The sequence below is a fragment of the Pungitius pungitius genome, chromosome 2, assembly GCF_949316345.1.
Source record: "Pungitius pungitius chromosome 2, fPunPun2.1, whole genome shotgun sequence".
Classification (NCBI taxonomy): Eukaryota; Metazoa; Chordata; class Actinopteri; order Perciformes; family Gasterosteidae; genus Pungitius; species Pungitius pungitius.
The window spans coordinates 10,275,652-10,294,414 of NC_084901.1; the positions used below are offsets into that span (position 1 = coordinate 10,275,652).

The following is an 18,763-nucleotide window of genomic DNA, read 5'->3' on the forward strand; positions in this document are numbered from 1 at the left end:
CCATTCAATACAGTGTATCATAATATGAATAAAATCATGATAAGCCTTAGTTTCTATGAGTTTGAGATTCTTTAATAAAATAAAGGGAATAGTTTGGGTCCGAAAAACAACATTTTATTTACTTCTCCCTCCTGGAAAAAGAAACAAATTGAAAATCATAAACACGGTTGGTGTTGCTTGTTGACTTGTTGCTATTTACACACTGCACCAGTTTATGGCTGGAGATAAAGGAAAAGACATTAAGCTGCTACTGTGATCATAAAGATAGAAAGAGAGAACATGCCAGTAAAACTATAAACATGAGCAATATTTCCAGGCTAAAATCATCAAACCTTCCACACCATTATAATGTATATGTGTAAATGACTAGAAAATCACTTTTTTTATATAGTAAAATAGAAAATATATATAGAGATACAGTATAAACAAACAGTAATTTGGCCTTTTGATGTATAATCGGGGAAATTTACACAGCATTACATATTCCAGTCAGATCGGGTGTGAATCACCATCTGAGGCAGTTGTTTCCCCAGATGTGCTCTAAATAGGGTGGATGCAAAATAGCCACATATAGAAGCCTCAATATTGTTTGATTGGTCTTTTGTGACACATAAGGGGGTGTTGGGGCTCGCTCGGAAGGAGAATAGACGTAGCTCGTGGGGCAAAGGGAGCAGGGGAATTGGAGTTTTGATGTTTTCTTTAAATTAAGAAAACTGGTTAGCAATTAAAATAAGAAATACATGAGAAGTTTTTTACCCTGTAAATGGTTCCTATAAATAGACTTTCTTGATAATCTGTGTGTTTTCTTTCGTCACAAATTTACTTCTTTAATTTAGAGGATATCCAAAAATGATCTTCATCTTTTATCTCATAATTATCTTGGAAACTACCCCCCCCCCCCAGCTGCGTCGTTGTTAACTGACACAAATTCAGCAGCAGCTCTGGTGGGCCGTCGTGTTTGATACTCAACAGACTGACTTATTGTGGAATACCATTGAAATCGCAGCTTTTACAAAACTTCTGACATTGGATCTTCTCTTTAACTTTGACATATGAAAGTAATAAGCGCAATAGAAAATAGAAAAAAATCACAGGTCATTATTTTGGCATATTAGTCACACAGTTGTTGTATCAAAACCGCTTTAAAGTACAATAACATGAACTACAAAAGGCACGGGGTACCAGAGACCATGGAGCCAGTGGACACAAGACATGAACGGAGAAATTCAACAGCAGTCAATTTAGTGTCACAAGTGAGCCCTCTATAGATTTTGGTTAATCAAAATATTACTCTCAATAAGGAAACGTGGTAGTTTGAGCCACACAGTGTGCTGGTTAATGTGCGGTGCATAAAATATGGAGAAAAACAAGCCTAAGGGGAATAACATTTCGTACATTCTTTTTTTTTTTACCTTTAAGTCTTGTTCTTGTTTCTTATATTGTATATATTTTGTATTTATTTCTATTTTTATTTGGACTCTCAATCTATATTCCTATTGAAATTTCCATTTATTCACAACTAATCAAAGAAATATGCTAATAGACAGAAGTTATGAATTCAATGTAGGTCATTTATTGGAAATATCAAGCGTACTCCTTTTATTATTGAGAAAAAATATTTCCAATATTGTATTGGTACTACTACCTAGAGGGCTTCTGAATTGTAAATAGTGAGTTTATTAATGTTTAAAACATAACTTAGTAATGCTTTATAGACCTGTTATTGGGTTGCACTGGTTTGTATACATTCTACTTTGTACAAGTCCTGTTCTAAATCTTGGTAATTCATCAATAAATTCCCATTAGTTGTTTGCTTTCTAATAAAGCATCAACAAGGTAGTTAGAAGTGCACTAAGTGGATTTTGGTCTATATTGTGACCCACTATTTTCTGGCAAAAACAGTCTGACCAATCAAAGGGAGGTTTCTCAGCCTGGCAACAGAAACATGGTTCATTTCCGAAAGAAAAAAACATGTTTATTACCTAACAACAACAGGTAAGAAACCTTTTGGACTGAACATATTCATCTTTTTCCTATAGACAGATTAGCACAAATAATAAAATAGTAATGTTACATCACCTTAATGTATTATCTGCACCTTGAGTTTAGACCTGTATGAATTTAGAACACTGACTATTGGTGCGCTTCAATCTCTTTGGCCCAAATTAGTGTTGCAGCAACGGAAACATTGTATTTACCAAAAACCAAATGCACAAACGTCTTCACCTAAACTTTTTTTTGTAGATGAAGTCCTTTTAAAAAACTTTTCTTAAGTCCTTAAGTCCTACTCATTGACACAGAAAATAGACTGAGAAAATAAACTTCTCAGGGCTTCCACTGATCTATAAAGCATTAGTAAAGTATTATCAATAAGTAACAAAGATAAATCGCCGGTGCCATACCGTTTCTCCTTTAAAGGACGAGTCGTCTCAGGGGCTCGTTGGGTGACTTCATCCGACCCGACTTGGTTTAACATCAGAAATAAGCTCTCTGTCTGCTGGCCTCTGTAGCTTAGTCGCTTTTAAAGACCTGCCTAAAGCTGCCGCATGCTCAGTGGACCACAGACACAGAGGTGATCATCTCATGGCAGGCCTCATTGGCCCAGAGCACTGAGCCCATGCTGGTGCGTCTGTGTGATTTCATGATAGAATGTCTGTGAATGTGCTATGTTTTGTGTGGTAAATGTGCCTGGGACTACATGAGTGACTCCAGACTCTCAGCGATGTTAGTCTGGCCCAGTGGTACAGACCCGTTGGTTTCGGGACTCTGCAGGGCCCTCTGGTCTTCCTGGCTGTTCACCAGACTCAGCACAGCTCGGTACAGGTACTGGTACTGCTCCTGTGGGGGCCGGATGGAAATTGGGAGATTGAAGCATCTTTTATTGTTAAAAAACAACAACAAGGCTATTCATTTCCTTTCATACATTTCCTAGGAACGTCATTGGTTTGCGGCCGAGGTGCAGTTGCACCCTTAATTGTCCTTTAAAAGATCCCAAAATGGCGATGAGCAAAATGGGTGTGGTTTGTCTGCTTACTATATCATTAAAAACACCGGGCCTCATGAGGTTGGTCATCCGTGCCATCTGGTAGACGTCTACCGCTCCTTCCTCCTCTAGCTGACTGGACAAGGCGGTGAGGGCACAGAACAGCCCTGATGTCACACCTCCCAACCTACACACACACACACGCACAAACACAAACACACACACACACATAAATTCAACCCGGTAAAGAAAGTGTCACATGAAAGCCTGATCCCGTCTAGGTAGTACTCACGGATCGTGTATGACTGTGGGCCCGTCCGAATATCTGCTCTGCTCTCGGACTGTGCTCACGAGATCAAAACTGTTCCTGATAGGACTGTCTGGGTTGGGCCAGCAGGGGGCGCTGTACTGACGCACCTCCAGCACACTCTATACAGAGGTACAGAAAAACAGCTATTCATGTATATGCACTATATATATATATATATATATATATATATAGGGCTGTATATATATATATATATATACATATATATATACACAGAATAATGTGTGTGTGCACGTGTGTCACCTGTGGAGAGTTCACTGTGAAGTCCTGCACCAAGAGTCTCTCGTCATTGGACAGACACACAAGCTCCTCCCCCAAATATGACACAGTGAAACCCTCAAAGCACATTGGCTGGTCTTTACTGGGCCAGTAAACACAACACTCCCTGTCCTCACTCTGAAATAAACAGAAAAACAAGTCAGATCATATGTGTGTACTGTATAAAAATATATTCATTGTAGAATTGCTTTTGTGTTATACCTGACAATGTGTGTGTGACAAACGGACAACAGTGTGTGTGCTGTGCTCCCAGATCATTCTCCAGAAATCTTCCACGGTGCTCCTCAGAGGAGTCTGGCTCACAATAAACTCCTTATTGTGGTGATGTCCCTGTGAAAACACCAGCAGAGTGAAAATACTTGTTTCGTTGAAATGCCCCTTGATGAAATGGAAATCAACAAATAGTTCCTAGTAGTCTCACCATGACGTAGGAGGCGTTGATGTACCCGGTGCAGTTTGACTCCGAAGCGGTCAAACACACTCTTGATCTTTCAACTGCACAAAAACAAGGAGACATAAGCCCTTATTCACCACATTGGTGAGGCAACCAATCACAACAGGGGACGCGTGGCTCAGAATCTTCATTATATAGACCTTTTTTCTTAGATTTAGCTTTCACTCAAGACAATTTTTGGGCCTGCTCACCAGGCATCAGAGCTCTGGCTCTGTTCCTCTCAGCGTTGCCGTCCCTCAGGGCGGTGCTGTAGTCGGCATGCTTCGCCTGGCGCTGACTGATCAACTGAAACACAAGAAAAACAAGTTCCATTACGTTTGGAAAATTCAATGTGGACATTGGCGTGATGGTAATATGACCGAAAAACCCAAAGTGTTGGTTCAAGGCAAAGGATATAAAGGAAAAACAAAACTATAAAATACGGGGGGAAAACATGCTGCACCTTGAACTGTTTGTCCATGCGCGTCTTGCCCGACGCCCCAGGGGTCAGGAGGTCGGACACGTAGGTGTGGAGGAGGTCAGAGGTCACTGAGGTGTCACGGCTCAGGATGGCCTCCACCAGAGTGTCATGGATGAAGACGTACTGCTCCTGCAGGAGAGCGACAGAAGGAGAAACAATGACACGTCCAGGATCGACCGGTTGCACTTTGAGAAAAGTGTGTGTGTCTATCTCTGTGAGGACGATTTCAGTTTTTGACTTTCAGAAAGCGAGGATTCTTTGCCTGGTCCTCACTTTGGGACAGGCCTTCAAAGACCAATTTGAGGTTTTGGACCTGGTGTCACCTTTCAGGTAAGAATCAGATGCATTCTGTTAAGGCGTGTCCTCACAAACATAGAAGCACGAGTTCCTTATCCGTGAGTTTGCTTGCCTCCGTCTGAACCAGGAAGTTCCTCTGCGTCCGGACGTGTTTCAGGAAACCGAGAACGTTCACCGTACCCTGATCTTGGATCTGCTGCAGCATGCTGTCTATCACTATGTAGGTTCCTGTTCGTCCTACGCCGGCACTGTGACACAGATCGCATGTCAAATACTTAGATTCAGTGCATGGCACATGTGAAATAGAAACAGATACACACCTGCAATGCACCAGAACAGGTCCCATCTCTTGTGTCCTTGCCCGCGATGATGCTCTGATGAAGGACAGCACAGGCAGAGTGTATTCTGGGACGCCCATGTCTGGCCACTGGGTGTAGTGGTAGTGGAGGACGGTGTGTTCAACCCTCTGAGATGCCTGAAGGACCAGAAATTATATTTTAAGTTTCCACAGATTTGTTTGGAACTGATCCACAAACTGCTGTTTGTTGGTGTGTGAGTGTGTTGGGAAAGTGCTAGAAATTGTGTGTGTGTGTGTGTGTGTGTGTGTGTGTCTATGTGTGTGCCTGTGCCTGTGATTACCTTATTTGCAGTGTCTCGGACGCTGAACGTCCGCAGTGTGTAGTAAGCAAGAGTCTTGCTGCTTCTCAGGGTCACCTGGTACGGGCCGTATTCTTCCTGTGTTTTCTCCGGCCAGTACTGGTCACACTTTGTCTGTGGATAGATGACACAGTGCAGAAGAGTTATGTTTCGCCACTCTCACCGGGTGGGTTCGGCTAAAGTTGTTTTGAGCTAAAAAGCTGTTATTATCCCATTGCGCACTACCTGCTCAGCACCAAACACCAGACAGACAAAGCTGGCAACTAGCTGGTGGGCTTAGTGGAGCATTTAGTATTTGAGGAGCCGGATATTTCCCTCAGGAGAGCAAGCAGCTCCACCACGATGAATGTTGGGGACAAATACGATAAATTCTAGTGTTTCACTGTACCTGCTGGATGTGTAAATAAAAGCTAATGTTAATAAATGTAATTATAATTAAATATCATTAAGCATCTATTTTAACCTACATCTGTGTCCTGGGCAGATTGTAAAGCCCTCAGAGACATATTTGGGATTGGGCCACACAAAATAAGTTGAACTGAATAGATTACGACATATAAGAAGGCCTCAAAATCAACTTGAGGTTTTTACAGTGGAACAAAGCATAATTTCCAGACTCTACAAGCAGCACCACCTCCACAGGAAATAGTATAAATACAGATGAATACTGCCAGACGTGCGTGTGTAAGAAGCTGGAGTTTGTGTCAGTGGTGGAAGCGGCAGCAGAGTGATCCTCCTACCCGTCCTTTCTCTTTGAGGTTGGTGATCATGACAATGACTCCGATATTCTGCTGCCAGACCATCCTCCAGAAGTCCTCCCTGCCGGCTCTGAGCGGCCCCTGAGCCGCGATGTACGCCCTCGTCCGCTCATATCCCTGCAGAGGAAACCGCCACGAGGTCAGGGAAACAATGGATGGGAGGTACAGTCGGTCCGCCTACTAACACCATACTCACGTCTACGAAGTTAGCGTTGATGTAGTCTCCGCATCTCCCATCTCTGTCCAAACTGTTGGAGAGTTTGACTCTACTGTGGTCGTCTGGGAGAGGAAAGGATTAATGAGCTGGCTTTTACGGTCATACAAGTCGAACAGTGGTCGTGTTGAACAGTGACGTACAGGCCAATATGTTTATGTATCTGTTCTTGCTTTTGTTGCTGGGGTGATTGGAGCTGTCTGTAGTGATGCCCATGTCCACTGTGCACGCCTGCACCTCCTGAAAATCAATGTACAAACACAAATACGACTTTAGTCACTCAGAAGAGGCTGAACATGCTTGTTTTTGCTTGGTTTTCTATTGGTCTGTAGCTGACCGTAGTATCACAGTACGATAGTCTAGAGCAGTGGTTCTCAACTGGTCTGGCTCCGGGACCCACCATCCCCCCTTAATGACAAGTCACGCGACCCAAATCGAGGAACATTCTCAACTTCTCAAATTTATTCAAAATCAAGTTCATAAGCTAAATTTTATATTTTATATTCAGGATGTTTAATTATCCTAAAAACCCAATGTCTCCCCCATATCAGAATGGTTTGAGCCAACCTGGCACACGCTGCTGAAAACATGGACATGGACGGACTAGCCGGCAAAAAAAACGCCACTCCCTTTGAAGTCCCTTCAAAATAAAATCACAGGAATTTGTTTGTGATTTTTTTTTTTTATTCTAATTTTTATTCTCCCATGCAGAGGCCCGCGACCCATTAAAAACGGGTCGCGACCCACCAGTTGAGAATCGCTGGTCTAGAGTCGACAATGAAGACAAACCAACAGGGAAATGAGCTGTTGTTAATAGAGTTGTAACTTGAATTAAGAAGGTTAATGTAGAAAAGCGCACATACTGGTTGCATTAGTAGCATATGCTTATCAACTTCATTTAATGGAGAAAAGTGCTCGACTTGTGATCTATGCAGGTGAAGATCCGGACCATGAAGCCAATGTGGGAGTTACTCCAACCTGCAGTCTCTCCACTGACCATCAGGAATTCCCCTAGTTGCAAAAGGAGTCCGGCTGTATAGAAGTCTGTGAAAATGACTCTTACCTCTTACTTCTCTCTTGCATTATTTTCTCAGTAAAAAATGTAAACATGGGTTTATGGTCTCAATGCAGCATGATGTTCATTTAGTAAAGAATCGCCCATTTAGAGGTAAACCCGACTGTGAGTGTCCCAGACAAAACAATATTTAATTATTTACTTTTGCAGTGTTTTTTCACTTTACGGAAGGCAACTGTAACTGTTTCAGGTTCAGTTGTATTCAGACTCTCTTGCATGTATTCCCGTTCCAAAAAAGCAAAAGGTGGTAACAGCTAAGTTGTCCCACTCCAGTCTGCATTCCACAAACAATCAGTTGACATCAGGGCAACTGCATCATCTTCCTATGTACAGTCCATGGATCTGTGCACAATGCTGATGCCACTCTATGTGGCCGGTATTAAAGCCTCAGATTTAATAAAAGAGTGAGACAATCTGAGGCTGCGGCGTTTTATGAATAATTCTAAAATGTGGATAAAATGTGTATAAAGAGTGTCCTTGGCTCCATCTCAGGTTGAACAGCTGTCTGTAAATCTGCTTCCAATACGAACTCTGCCTTACAATCCTTATATTTGAACACATTTAAATCCAGAACCAATCTTTTACTGGCAAACATCAACTCTAAATTCAATATCGGAGGTGCAGTTGCGGTTCACAAGCTGACTGTTTTGTTTATGGGGAGAATTTATTTGCGATAAAGCTCACATTTTCCAGAGTTTGTAAAGTATGGGGAATAAAAACATTCCTGGTCACCCGGTTAGGGTCAATACTGCAGGTGTCTTACCTCATAGGACTCTTTCACAATCTAATGGAGGATGGTGAGGATGCAGAAAGCACGACGATGGTGGTGGAGGTGGTGAAAGGAGAGTAGGGGGGGGGGTAGGGGGGCGCGGGGACAGACAGACAGACAGGGAGTCAGTGCAGGAACAGGAATATGAGGTTCAGATACACACAGAGAGGCGGGCTGAGTGAGAAATGCACTGATATTCCCAACTGAGCTGTGGACGCTTTGTTAGCCACAGCCTATTATTCTACGCTTTATTACTACTATCACAGATGTGAGTCTGATTAAAAGGCTTTGCTTGGTCCAAAAGATCCATCATTTGTACGTTAACTCATCTATGGATATTAATCCTATCGGTGTGTGTTACTCAGGGGGGGGTTCATGCTAGGAGACAGGTGACAGATGTCATGCAGATGTGGTTATTGTTGAAATTTCTCCACAAGCTGTTACATCGTAACAATCGCAAAACGTTGTTTGACATTCAATATAAACTTAAAAAACAGCTGTTTTATCAATAAAAACGGGCCAAACGCATTTGTAGTCCCTTCTTGCTTTTTTCGGACTTTGCGGGCTGGGATGAGAAAAATGTGTCAAACTCCATGCCTGCACTCTGTTGCACATGTTGTTCATGGAAGCTACACAATATCCCCAAAGAACATGACGTTAATAGACACATGGAGGAGCATTTAAGAGCTATGAGAACAACTAAACGCTCTACTTATATACAGGAACCAAAATGGATCTCGTTACTCTGGGCTTTGCTCTTCAAAGTATCTTGTGACAGTTTATTTTCCCCATTATGTTGAACTCAAACGCTCTTGATTAGTAACACTTCACGCACCTCAAACTCCTTGGAGAAGGTGTTAGCGGCGTGCAGCTCCATGACGTGCTTTACGAACTGCTTCACTGTCAGTGGCTCGTGACCGTCTGCATAGAAGAAGAGTTGGATGTCACAGTGACAACGTAATCAAGCCCTACGAATGTGTGTGTGTGTGTGTGTGTGTGTGTGTGTGTGTGTGTGTGTGCGTTTGTTTACCGGTGGCAAGCAGCAGGGGCGTCGATGGAGCTGATATGACTTTAGGGGACACACTGTCATCTGGGTAGAAATGAGTTGCCTGGACACAGTTTCTGTGACACAAACGCATCCGGATCTAAATCAAGTGCAGATATTGACCGTGTGTGTGTGTGTGTGTGTTTGTGTGTGTGTGTTTGTGTGCCTACCTCCAGTAGACAAGTATGCCCACCAGTACCAGCAGACACAGGATGGTAAGAGTGGAGACGACAGCCAGAGGGACGACCGTCCTCTTCTCCCTGTCCACCCCTCCGACCAACCCCACCCGAGACTCGTGGCTGCTGTTGCTGCCCTCTGATGGAGCGAAGAGGTAGACGGAGGGAGGGTGGAGGGGGGCGGGGACAGGTGACAGAGAGGGCAAGGGGGAGGAGATACAGAGATCTTTTCAGGGGTCTCTACAATTTAAGTTAATTCTAAAGAAGGATTGCCGAGCGACATTTGAATTCACCACAGAGAGTTGGCGATAAGCATCATGAATCATATAGATCACGGTTATCGTCCACGTCATTATTCCCTCCACAATGTGACTGTCCACACTTCTATTTGGACCCCCCACATGGTGTCTATCACCGTTTTCCCAACTGCTGTCAAACAGTGGGAACTCTGCTATAAGTTTGTACAGCCAAAGACCATCTTTTTCCTCCAGATACGGTTTCTTTTTTGTTGCCGTCTTCCCTTACGTCACCATTCTCACCTACAGGTTTGATACCTTCTACATCATCACTGACTTTCTTTACTTTTTCCCCTCCACCTTCCTTTCCTCCTCCATCACCTTTTCCAACACCATTGACGTCCTCAGGCCAGCTTAAAACACGAAAACTGGGCTTAATGTCCTGCACACTGCCTCTGTGTACATGGCCTCATTGCAGTTTCAGCAGCAGTTTCAGTTTCTATTTCTCCCCCTTTTCTCTGCCAAAGTGTTACAGCCTGCTGTACTATCGCTGCATTCTCATTGGTTTGATCGCCCATATCGCTCACTCTCTGATCCCCAATGTGACCCCCCTCCTTCGATTTTTTTTTCCGTCCCCAACTGCTTGGCTCACTTGCGTTCTCCTCCACTTCTTTCTCTGTCTCTGTTTCAGTTGCTACCTAATTTGCCTCATCTGTCTCGCCATCTGTCCCACAAATCTATCTTAATTTCTGTCGTTTTACTCTTTTTCACGCTTTTCCCCACCTTGGAGCTGACAGGCTAAATTTAGAAGAGTGGGATTGTCCGTTTTGCCGTTAGGGTTAGTGCGGGGACACTGGCAGACTCCTGATTGAGCCTGTTGCCTTAAAGGCCAGATCCTGATCTGCTTCCTTCTGCTGGCCAGTCTGTCTGAATTACAAGGAAGGGACAAACTTTCAGAGTCAAAGAAAGAGGCATCTTCTTCATGCGCATTTGTCCCAGTTCTCTCTTCGTCGTAGGGATCCACCATGATGCTCACAGCATCTTGAATTGTATTTTCAGTACTTGGGGTATTTTCTTCCATGGTGTTTGTTCTTTATAAATCAATGGTACTCAAGTCCTAATCAGGCAGTAGACACAGGGAGTGCTCAGTGATCCAAAAACCTCAAAGTGGGAGAGATCTGAGGGTACTCTAAATCCATTTGTAGACGGAGAATGGAGTGCTCTTTAGAAGACTTGTCGTGATGAAAGATAACGCCACAGATATTGCTTTTGGGAAGGGAGGGATGCAAACTGCTGATGTATTTATTAACAGGGTTGATGTGTGGATGAATACCCTTCAGTAGATCTTCTCTCTGGGACAGAGGCTGCAGGATTCATGGGGTTGACAATTTGTTTTATTATGTATAGCCCAAAATCGCAAATTACAAATTTTCCTCAGGGGGCTTTACAGTCTGTACACATGCAACATCCTCTGTCCCGAAACCCTCACATCGGCACAGGAAAAATTCCTCAAAAAATGAAAAAACCCTTTAATGGGGGAAAAAGGGAAGAAACCTCAGGGAGAGGAGGGATCCCTCTCCCGGGATGGACAGACTGCAATGGATGTCATGTGTACAGAATCAGAAACAATGCCTCTACCAGAAGTGTGAGGAGAGATTGTTAAGCCGGTTTGTTAAGGAGCGGCCAATGGTTGAGTTCTCGACCATGAATCCTGAAGAAAGATCTCATAAACAGCTTGGTGAGAAGAGGCAGACGTGAGTTCAAGAGGAAGTGAGCCCTGCATTCTGTGAGAACCAAGAAATGAGCCACCAGAGAGCGCCGTCGAGCCACAGATAAGAACTCCCAAAGGTAGATGCTAATCTCCGAGCCTGACTGGACTCAGAGTATGACCTCATTGGGAGTCGTAACATGTTTCAAGATTTGAGTGAGAGCCGAGAATATTTATTTTTTGAACTGGAGGCGAGAGAAGCTGATTATGATTTGAATCATCATCAACGGCAGCTTATTCTTGTCTATAGTCATTAACAACACCACCAACAGCATTATTCGCATCAGGCACTTCTACAACCTGCCACCCAGATCATAGAGAACAGCAGTGATTAGTCTGCAGGAGAAAAGTCAATCCACCACCGTGATTAAGACCAGCGGTCGACCCCCCACGAAACATCAATTTGGAGCCAAGTTCTGTATAATTGAAATTGTGTTGCTACAAGAAGTAAACACTCTATCGTGCGTCTCACCATTAAACATCGGCTGGGTTGTATGCATCAGCACCATGAGAAGAGAGGAGGTGGTGAGTGATTTGTGGACTGACTCGGCCAGGGTGTTGCTGGCGGTCGCCGCCCTCGCCGTTATCCACAGCGGCGACGGCGTGGAGGGACCCTCTGGTCCGGGTTCGTTCACAGGGGCATCGGCGTCCTCGGGGGACGGCAAGGGGACTCTGCCCACTTGATCACCTGGGGCAGATTGTACATCAAGACCATGTGATGCAACATGATTTCGGCCGTGTGTGTGAATGTGTTATCGTGTTTGTATCACGCATGAAATTATGCACGTACAGTAATTAAACAAAATACTAAATAAAATAAACCATTTTGAGATTTAAGATCGTAATTAGAAAATCCATGAATTCATGACACAACATTCACTGAATAACACTGGAGAAATGTGACTGAATACTAGTGAATTAGTCCAACTTGACTTCACCTGTGGGCTTAGTGCAATGATTACTGCTGTCTATCAAATGACTGTTAAACATATGGTAAATGGACGATAGCTGTAAAGGGCCTTTCTTGTCTTCCCTCCACTCCAAGTGCTTTTTCACTACATGTCATCATTCACCCATTCACACACTGATGAGAGGTGCTACCATACACAGAACCACCTGCCCATCAGTAACTGACATCCATACCACTCACACACGTAGTCACAGCTATTTGGTGTCAGGTGTCTTCCCCCCGAAGACACAGGATTTGGTATTTTATTCGCTTTATTTGAAAAAATGTATCTGCATTCATGTGCAGATATCTGTTTGAAATGAGCTTAAAAATGTTGTGTCTCAACTCCACCTTTATTGTCACGTCTCAAGATGTTAATTGGATGAAATAGCTTATTTTTTTGGGGAGGGGGTCTTTGATCTTTATTTGTCACTTAAAAATACTGCTTTTGGATTAATAAACGATGCTCATATTACGTAATGTCCTCTCTCCTTGTTAATGTATAATTTGTGTTTTGCATATCAAAGCACATGCATAAATAAGGTCCACAAATGACTTGCGCATGGAGGACTTGACTGAGCTGCCCCCCCCCCCCAAAATCTCAGAAATAACGTCCGTTGCCCCCAGAGGCTAAATGGCAGACTGACAGCTGAGAGATTTCAATTAATTTAAAAAACATCCTGAACACTCCTAACACATCGCCCTTGATTTCTGCAGAAGGAAGGAGAAGGATTCAGTAAAAGAAACATCTTCTACTGGCTCCTAATACAATATTTATAAGCTTAAATTTATCCCTGGCACTGATCAAAGTACCAACAATTTTTGAGAAGAAAAAAGTAAAACAAAATCTGACCTTGCAACAGAGAAGCAGCATCTGAAGAGCCTGTTTCTGAAGAGGCGGTGGTCTCTAGTGGGGAGCTGGTGACTGTGTCTTCATAGAAGATATCTGTGACTGGGGTGTCCTCCACAGGAGGGGTGGAGAGGGCCGACTGAGAGGAAGGGAGCCTGCTGTCTCCAGCTTGGTCTGGTGGGCCTTGATCCACAGACTGCCAGCAGAAGTGTACAAAACATTGGGTTTCTTGGAGTAAACTACAGGAACACAAAACCCATCTTTGGATGTGGGTTCACGTAAAACTTCTGATGCGTTTACTTTTTCTGAGTCACAGCGGTTGTTTGTTTCAACATTTGGTTCGAAGTTGAATAAGATTCAAGGACAATTGAAATAAAACAAGTAATAAAAAGGCATCTACCTGATGTGGCAACATCGACAACGAGGCCTCTTCTGTGATTTTTCGGCGAACTGTCGGCAGCCTCGTTGTCCGGGCAACTGGAAACAGGAAGCCCGGCTGCTCGGTTACCTCGGTCACCCATATTGCGCCGTTGCCGTCGAAACCCGGTTTGGAGAAGGGTCTGCGCGTCGCATCGCCGTCCTCGTGAATCCAGTTCTTATTGCCACCAGCTTTCTTTTTCCCGTTCTGATTGATTCGGGTTTTCTGCGGGACAATATACTCGGACGGGGTCTTTGGGGTTGAGCGAGCGTTGACCTGCACCGGGGGGTTCTGGTGGTGCTCGGGCTGGTTTTGGTAAACTCTGGTCTGCTCCACGGGGATCTCCTCCACGGGGCTGTGGTCCTCTGGGGACACATCCACCTGATTCTGGTTCTCCGGCGTCTTCGGTTTGGCTTCAGATGAGGGCTAACACAAGGGGGGGGAAAGCACTGCTGTGTGGAGCTGGGACACGGGGCGTTTGGTATACACTGCCTATGATGATGGCGGACAGGCCTTGCTGAAGGACTAACAAATACACATTTTTAAGCCGTCACTGCTTCTTATTTAAAGGAATGAATAGAAGCAGCAGTGCAGTTAATTCTTCAACATTCAAATTAGCTGCTAATAAAGAATAAAGTAATCTCCATAATTGCAGTGTGGAAGAGAGCAAAAGACATGGTCAAATTTCTGTATTTCTTTTTTTATCTCCCCTCTACACTCTGAAAATGTGCGTGCAACCTTTTGTACGTCTCTCCAAACACTCAACGACAAGCCTCCACTGACATAATTACAATAATATGCGTAATAATTAGTTTCACTGATATGAGAGCATACTGTCAACTCTAGCTATATAAAGTATGCACATGCTAAGTGCTAATCATGTTAAACTACAGATATTACAGACCGCCCTACCTCAGTGTTGCCTTCCAGTTCTTCAGGATCTGAATCCCTTTCTATAGAGAGATGGAAAGAATAAAGAATGACTCCCATGATTAGGAAATGAACAGTTTGGTGTGTGTTTCTGTCAGTGTACGCTTGTACCCGGTTCTTCTAACGGCATGTCCACTATAATCTGGTCACTCCATCGGCCTCTGAGTCCGTTGGTGCAAATAGCGACCACCTGAACCACGTAGCTGCTGTTGGCCAGCAGGCCGGGGATGATGGCGCCCTGGAAAGTCACATTAGTGAGTTTTCTCACTTGAAGACAGGGTTGGTGATCTTATTAAAAAACGTTTTATTTTTTAAATTTTGATTATATCATGACATCAATCAATAAAATAAACAATCCTAAAAAAATCGAATACCTGTGTCTTTAATGGGTCCCTCCAACTATTTAATTCAGGCGGAATCTTCTGATTGGATTTTCTACTGTGTGTATTCTGCCCGTGCACTCAGTGCAAACTACTAGCTTTGCAGATGTGTGTAATAGCTGTGGCCATGTTTGTTGTCTATAATAAGCATTTTCAGGGGAGAATCTTTGGAGGGCGGTCAATCATTGTTAGCAACACTTGGGAGTTGCTGCTAGCTACTTTCAAGAGAGAAGAGTTGACAACACAGGCCTCAGCTTTTCAGTTAAATCGTCTTTTCATTTTAGCGACCTGCTGGTTTCTCAAGATCACCATCTTCAGCTTTTAACACTGACAGATATTTATTAAAAAAGAATATTGGTGCACATACAAATCATTAAAAAAAGAAGATACATTATCCCAATACATGGCTTGAATATGGTGAGAATATTGTATTGTGGGTTGATTGGGCACAAAAAGGGATCTTTTGTACCACGTCCTGGTCCCCGTCCGTCCTGTAGTCCTGCTTGCTCTGGTCTCGGCCCTGCAGCCTCTGGTAGGTGACGGTGTACCAGTCGATGGTCGTGTCGTAAACGGCGCGAGGGCGCTCCCACGTGACCACGATGGTGGTGTCGTTCTGGGCATCGGCCTGAACGCTCTCCGGCTCCGAGCTGCAGGCTAGAAATGGCGGCAAGAGCAAAAGAGAACAGGACTGGTAAAAAGGTTGATTATTGATTAGTGGGATTAGTAGGAAATTTGATCAATATTGAATAAAAAATTATTAAAAAGCGTAGCAAAGATTAGGTTCAGTCTCATCAAGTTTAGGTTTGTTAATCGACCGTAGAAGAAATGGAAGAAAATAGGAAATACATTTAGAAAGCCCAGCTATTGCAGTGTGTGTGTGTGTGTGTGTGTGTGTGTGTGTGTGAGCGTGTGTGTGTGTGTGTGTGTGTGTGTGTGCATCAGGCTGCATGAATTTGTTACAGGCTAAAAAAACAGCCCTTCCCTGAATTTCTGAATATTATATTTCAAAAAGAGCTGCAAAATAAATTGCCTGCGCTGGGAGGAGCAGAGGTACAAAAGTACAAAGTGGAAGTCCCTGGCAACCCAGAAGACCCACTTTACTTGAGGGTGGACTTTCTGAAGATGGAGAGCGTCGTGAGTTTTATCTTTCGATGATCGTGTGCTGACCTTAAAGGACAGTTTTTCAGCTTAGTGTCAGCAGACTCATTTCTGTCATGGAGAAAAATTATATTAATAGAGTATTTTTTATATTGATCTACAAGTTACTACGGTAACTCAAACCCTATAGGGTAGGGTGTGTTTTCTCCACTATGCAGCCCAAAATGTTGTATAAATTAAATTAAGATGGACAGCTTTGGAAAGAACTCATTAGGGTAAAATTTAAAACACGAGGCTTAGTTTAAAATTTTAATTTCCTGTAAATAAATACTTTGCCAGTCCAACTCACTGAGAGCAGGCAAGTGATTCGATGTTACAATTTGCTACACTTATTAGCACCATGATTAAAAATAACACCATTAAATTAAGCTTAATCTATTTGATGCCTGGAATGATGATGATGATGATGATGATGATGATGATGATGATAGAATCTATGACCTCGGCGACAACTTTACATTCACTTTTTTTCAAAATGCCATCACTTTATTTTTTGATTATCATAATTAGCTTTTGAATTCTTGGACTTGTTTTGTGACCTCATTGTGACCGCTGACCACCAAATTCTAAGCAGCTCATCTTTGAGTCAGTAGTTAAAGAAATTCACTCAGATGAAGCTTCCATCTTTTGTCTGCGTGAGTGTCTGGTTGACATACTGGGTGTGGGCACGTCCTCCACTCCGGTGTACGAGGCAAACACCTGACCCATGAACTGCTGCTGCTGCTCCCTGAAGTTGTTCTGCAGGTAATCCGTCAGTATGGCGTACCCGGCCTGCTCCATGGTCATCACCTCGCAAAACACCTCCAACTGGGTCCAGGGGAGAGAGAGAGGGAGAGCCGCACAGACAAACAGAGGAATAAAGACCTGTCTGTTGCATCTTTCCCTGCTTCTATGCAGTGGCCAAAACGAACCGATGCGTGTGAGTGAGTGAGAGTTTAGGAGATTGAGTTGGTGCCAGGCGGAGGCAGAGAGCCACCCATGCTCTATTTTAGGGTGAGCTGCGATGTGCAAGTGTCAGGCCTTGCCATCCCCGTTTCAATCATGCCAACACAGACAAATGCAAGCATACACACACACACACACAATTGTACTCATAGCAAACACACACACACACAGCCACTTTCATGACCTCATTCACAATCCGTTATTTGGCTACAGAATATATGTTTATTGCACAGATGATTTCCTTCGATAATGCAGGCTCCACGCTGCAGGAACGTTATTTTTTTTGGCTTTTTTGAGTAGTTGCTGTGGGACAGGCGGTCAAACTCCAGATCATAAGCAATAAATAACGTATTACGTAAATCACTTTTTTAGCCAAGTCCGTCACATTGCATCATTCCAGCGTGAGGCACTACTATGATTCAGACAAAACAAAAGATGGTTGTCCTTTTTAGGGCGAGATGCCCCACAGTGAAAAAGAGATTTTCAGAATATGTCTTCTTTCATTAGTGGAAAAAAAGGAAAATATCTATGTATGTTTCTGTTGATTAGTTTTTTTCTCATATTAGGAAATATCCACTTCATCTTGCCTTAAATCAACCAAATCTTTCCAGTTTCATCCCCTTTTTTGGTATATTCTGAAAGTTTTCATTTACAGCCGGATTTGTTTAATATGGATCCCTAAGCATTTGATGTATGGAGTGATACAAATATATCTAAACCTGGCTTTTTCTGATTTCTGTTCTAAATAATGAACATATTGAATAAGATAAGATAAAGCCTAATTTGCATATTTGAACATAACATTTCAGACAACTTGTATGTGTGTGTGTGTGTGTGATAAAAACTTGCTGACCTGTGTTTCTGATATGGCCACAGTGTGTTTGAAGACGATCCATTCCACTGTCTCAGAGCAAGGAGGTGCAGTTAGTGAGCCATTGTAAATATAATATTTATCTGTGTTATCGGGCAGCAAGGACCGCAAGGTGAACGCTTCCATCGACCCGCTCTTATCTGGTTGAAAAAAAAAAAAAGAAGTCCCGTAAGTAAGTAATGTAATACGCTAAGCAAAGGCAGCAAGCATTTTGTTAGGTCCATGACTTGTAATGTTCATCGAAAGCCACCCAACTCTTGCTGAACAATGTAGCATGAACAAAATGGTGGCTCCCTGGACTCTTATTGAAACCCTTTATGTGCTGCTGTTTAGATTAAATTCTCCTGAACTCAATCAGTATTTTGTCTGATAAACAGTACATTGAATCCTTCCATAAATGTGTTTATTTGAACGAAGGCACCCCTTGCATCCAGCTTATCTCCCTGTAGAGGACACAGACTCGTATGTAGAGGGGACCTACCAAACCTAGTGACGGTGTTGACGGCTTCTACGACAGGACTGAAGCTCTCGTTGTCTTCCAAGCTGATCTGTGGAAAAGAACATCGTGGAATTCATTAACAAATATACAAATGCACCCTCACTTCTATTATTACTTTTTTATTTAAGGTGAAACTCAACAATGTTCACCCAACCTCAAAGAGCACAGCCAAGGCAGCGATCCTCCCTCCATCCCTCACGGCAGCATCCAGACTTTGGAAGTCATCTGAATCGTAACAGAAGATCTGCATCTTTACGAGAGCAG

At 43.3% G+C, this 18,763-nt stretch overlaps 1 protein-coding gene across 2 annotated transcripts in view; it reads right to left on the minus strand.

Moving 5' to 3' along the window:
* Positions 1-98: 98 nt before the first annotated feature.
* The window catches only part of LOC119210043 (receptor-type tyrosine-protein phosphatase zeta), a 48,235-nt gene continuing 29,570 nt past the window's right edge, over positions 99-18,763 (minus strand). The window contains exons 5-32 of one of the 2 annotated variants that reach the window (XM_037459644.2): positions 18,654-18,749; positions 18,482-18,548; positions 17,983-18,140; positions 16,841-16,991; positions 15,496-15,680; positions 14,758-14,884; positions 14,629-14,669; positions 13,699-14,142; positions 13,302-13,494; positions 11,972-12,187; positions 9,490-9,634; positions 9,305-9,396; positions 9,110-9,195; positions 8,269-8,289; positions 6,574-6,670; positions 6,413-6,495; positions 6,199-6,333; positions 5,441-5,572; positions 5,122-5,276; positions 4,914-5,049; positions 4,487-4,633; positions 4,236-4,329; positions 4,012-4,085; positions 3,792-3,920; positions 3,555-3,707; positions 3,276-3,412; positions 3,035-3,170; positions 99-2,838 (exon numbers count right to left, since the gene is read on the minus strand). In XM_037459644.2, coding sequence (XP_037315541.2) covers positions 2,695-2,838; positions 3,035-3,170; positions 3,276-3,412; positions 3,555-3,707; positions 3,792-3,920; positions 4,012-4,085; positions 4,236-4,329; positions 4,487-4,633; positions 4,914-5,049; positions 5,122-5,276; positions 5,441-5,572; positions 6,199-6,333; positions 6,413-6,495; positions 6,574-6,670; positions 8,269-8,289; positions 9,110-9,195; positions 9,305-9,396; positions 9,490-9,634; positions 11,972-12,187; positions 13,302-13,494; positions 13,699-14,142; positions 14,629-14,669; positions 14,758-14,884; positions 15,496-15,680; positions 16,841-16,991; positions 17,983-18,140; positions 18,482-18,548; positions 18,654-18,749 — 3,774 coding nt within the window. In that variant the 3' untranslated portion in view covers positions 99-2,694. The remainder of the gene's footprint in view (positions 2,839-3,034; positions 3,171-3,275; positions 3,413-3,554; positions 3,708-3,791; positions 3,921-4,011; positions 4,086-4,235; positions 4,330-4,486; positions 4,634-4,913; positions 5,050-5,121; positions 5,277-5,440; positions 5,573-6,198; positions 6,334-6,412; positions 6,496-6,573; positions 6,671-8,268; positions 8,290-9,109; positions 9,196-9,304; positions 9,397-9,489; positions 9,635-11,971; positions 12,188-13,301; positions 13,495-13,698; positions 14,143-14,628; positions 14,670-14,757; positions 14,885-15,495; positions 15,681-16,840; positions 16,992-17,982; positions 18,141-18,481; positions 18,549-18,653; positions 18,750-18,763) is intronic. The other variant, XM_037459645.2, reaches the window with a different exon arrangement.